The sequence below is a fragment of the Populus euphratica genome, unplaced genomic scaffold (genome assembly GCF_000495115.2).
Source record: "Populus euphratica unplaced genomic scaffold, PopEup_1.0 scaffold3352.1, whole genome shotgun sequence".
NCBI classification, from domain to species: Eukaryota; Viridiplantae; Streptophyta; class Magnoliopsida; order Malpighiales; family Salicaceae; genus Populus; species Populus euphratica.
The window spans coordinates 8334-11378 of NW_011503183.1; the positions used below are offsets into that span (position 1 = coordinate 8334).

At 35.4% G+C, this 3045-nt stretch overlaps 1 protein-coding gene across 1 annotated transcript; it reads left to right on the forward strand.

Annotated features, from left to right (window-relative positions):
* Window positions 1-1305: 1305 nt before the first annotated feature.
* Window positions 1306-2810, forward strand: LOC105119683 (protein PLANT CADMIUM RESISTANCE 2-like). Its single transcript, XM_011017851.1, has 4 exons — window positions 1306-1495; window positions 1612-1683; window positions 1801-2004; window positions 2469-2810. The coding sequence occupies exons 1-4, from the start codon at window positions 1306-1308 to the stop codon at window positions 2546-2548; spliced, it is 546 nt and encodes a 181-aa protein (XP_011016153.1). The 3' UTR covers window positions 2549-2810.
* Window positions 2811-3045: the final 235 nt, after the last annotated feature.

Genomic DNA, 3045 nt, shown 5'->3' on the forward strand with positions numbered 1-3045 from the left:
CTACAAAGAAAACAATTGGTACATTACAAGGAAAATACACAATCATACTAAGGAAAGTAAGATCGTATTCATCCTCAGTATTAATGCAATATCTATTTCATTTTTAATGAAGAGTGTAATCATAATTTTTTTTTTTGGTTTTTAAACTTGGCTCAACTTGGGTTGTGAGTAGATGTTAAAGAAAAGTCAACTTAAAATTGATGTAGTTTGATTCAGTTAATATAATAACTTAGTTTATTTTTTTTTGTTTTGTAAAATGATATAGGCCTGTAATAACTACTAATGTGCATTTATTATTTTTATTTTTTATAAATAAACACCGGTAATATTTCTCTAAGTTTTAAATGTGGTTGTAGAGAAGAAAAGACGGAGTCCAAGAAAAGAAGTAACCAATGGCCTAACTTAATTATTTGCAAATAATAAACCTTGAATTTGTTAAGGATAACAGTTTAAAAAGTCTCATGATTAAATTTAGGTTCTAAATTAGGATTCCAACCTAAATCCCAATCCCACTTGTTTTGTAATAAGAGGCAGTATCAAGCACAGCTATTAGGTGCAATAATAATTTGAAGGACAAAGAAAAAATTTATCGACACATTTTATCAAGGCAATTCAAATAATTGCTGGGCTGCTGCATTTCTCTTGCTTTGATTCAGCATAAAAAATATTTTTATATATTAATCAAGATTAAGATTCTTTCAAAGGAAAAGAAACTTCTTCAAGTAAGATGCTAGTCCATTGGAATTGACTCTGCTGCATTAGTCAATGTCTTGTCAGAAACCTAACACTATGCCTGCTACTGGTTGATTGCCATCAGAATCATTTCAAGGTGATGAAGAAGGCACATGTTTATTTCTCCTACCGCAACAGCATGTAATATATCAATATTCAATCATGAAGCAAGAACAATATCATAATGAAAAGTCTTGGTCACCTTAAAAACATACATGGACTAATCTTCCAGGAAGCTAAACAAGTAGACATCGTACAGGAATTTGGATTGATGAAGATAAAATAAATGCTTGAGTCATCACTCAGAAATTAGATAGATTATAAGGAAATGAGGGTGGAGATCATTGTACAGTTTCCTGGAAGCTAAAAAAGCAAGGGGTTATGGTTTTTATTTTTTGCTGTAGGATTTAAAAATGGACAGTTCGTTGGCAAGTTGTGTATTAATTAAATATTATAAGGGAATCCTCAGGAAAAAAATGAATAAAAAAAATTATTACAAGGACTTGTCCCTGACAGATATAAGGCAGGGATCTGAAGTTCAATCTCCCAACTTTACTTGATTTCATAAACAAAATGTATCCTCCAGTAAATGACCAGCCAAGATATCCAGTAGATGTTCATCAAGGCCCAATCCTTGTTTCAGGAGCTCCTACTCCCAATCCTATATACACTTATGCTCCACATATGGCCGTGGGCCACGCTCCTGGTGTGGCAAGGAAGTGGTCTACTGGTCTCTGCCATTGCTGTGATGATCCTGCAAATTGTGAGCATGTGAAAACTTAACTACAAACACAACTTTTTTCTAGCTAAGACGATCAACTACTCTCACTTGTATTTTTTTCCTTAGTTAATAACTAGCATTTTATTTCATTTTATTAGGTTTCATCACTTGCCTTTGTCCTTGCATCACATTTGGACAGATTGCTGAAATTGTGAATAGGGGATCTACAAGTAAGCCAAAAAAATCAATCAGCTGGTTTTAATTCTTCAAATATTTTCATTTTTTCCCTCTTTCTGTTGTAATATCATTCATCTCATAAACTACATGTTTACCGGGAGGAATTGCAGCTTGTTTTATGAGTGGATCAGTATATGCGCTATTGTTGGGTTTTGCATGCTTGTACTCCTGTTGCTATCGCTCAAAATTGAGGGGCCAATATGACTTGGAGGAGGCCCCTTGTATGGATTGCCTGGCGCACTTCTGCTGTGAGACTTGCGCGTTGAGTCAAGAATATAGAGAGCTCAAGAGTCGTGGATTTGATATGGGGATAGGTACTGTATTTATACCTGTTCAGATATTTACAGGCTTTCTGTTTCATCAACCTTTCAAAAACTAGGAGCATATAAATTTGACAGGAAAACTCTTGCCCTAATTAGCCCTTCCTTCCATCCTGGCCATATGCAAGAAATATTGAGTCCCAGGTCACATTGGAATATTCTGACCTTTAGTTTACGATAGCCCAGAGCTACCAGTTGTTCACCAACAGAGTGTTGGATAGCAAAATGTTGAATACGTGAAATGATAAACTTGGTCTACATTTACTGGTGTTTGTGTTCATAAACGTCACCAGTTAAGATTTTCGAGAGAATTATACAAATTAAGCCCTCGTTTAGGTATCCTGAAAGGCATGGATGCACGCATCTGCATTTTTTTACTCATTGGCTTTCTGGTTTTCTTTAATTAAATCTGATCTTGAGTTTCTTTGTTGGATGGAAATTATGGGACCAAAATGAAGGCTGGGAAGCCAATATGGTTAGATTTCAACAGCGTGGAATCACAATGGCTCCAATTGCGACCCCAGGCATGACAAGATGACAGAGACCCTTCAGTTCAGTTCTGTTTTTTTTTTTTCCTCCCACGGCAACAACTGATGCCAATGCTGCTGCCTATCTTCTTCTGCTATCGCGCTTGTTCTTGCAACATTTATGTCTTGTATATCGGTTTGCTTATTTGGGCTCTAGAGTGTTTACTTGCATATATCAATTTTCACATTGGCTACAAGAATTGTGAAAGTTTTGAGTCATTATAATATCCAGGAAAGGAAAATCTCCCATGATAAAACTGGTGATTGGTCTTCAGCGAGTACATAGAAAGTAGCAGGTGTTTATGATCATGGATCAACCAAATAATTCTCTACACAGTCTTCAATTTAACTAGATTCACCTAATAATTCCCTAAATTCTCAATTGATTAAGAACAAAAACACAAACTAGGATGATAAGGGTCTAATGAAGTTGTAAGAACAAAAATAAAGATTGACAGAGGCTGAAGCTCAGAGTCGACAGTGGTACCAACCAATGAAGAAGAGATTT

Excerpts from the sequence above, each read along its gene's own strand:
- LOC105119683 (XM_011017851.1), top strand. The coding sequence starts at position 1,306 with ATGTATCCTCCAGTAAATGACCAGCCAAGATATCCAGTAGATGTTCAT. Across the intron at positions 1,496-1,611 it reads CTGTGATGATCCTGCAAATT|GTTTCATCACTTGCCTTTGT; the intron begins GTGAGCATGTGA and ends TCATTTTATTAG. Across the intron at positions 2,005-2,468 it reads TGGATTTGATATGGGGATAG|GCTGGGAAGCCAATATGGTT; the intron begins GTACTGTATTTA and ends ACCAAAATGAAG.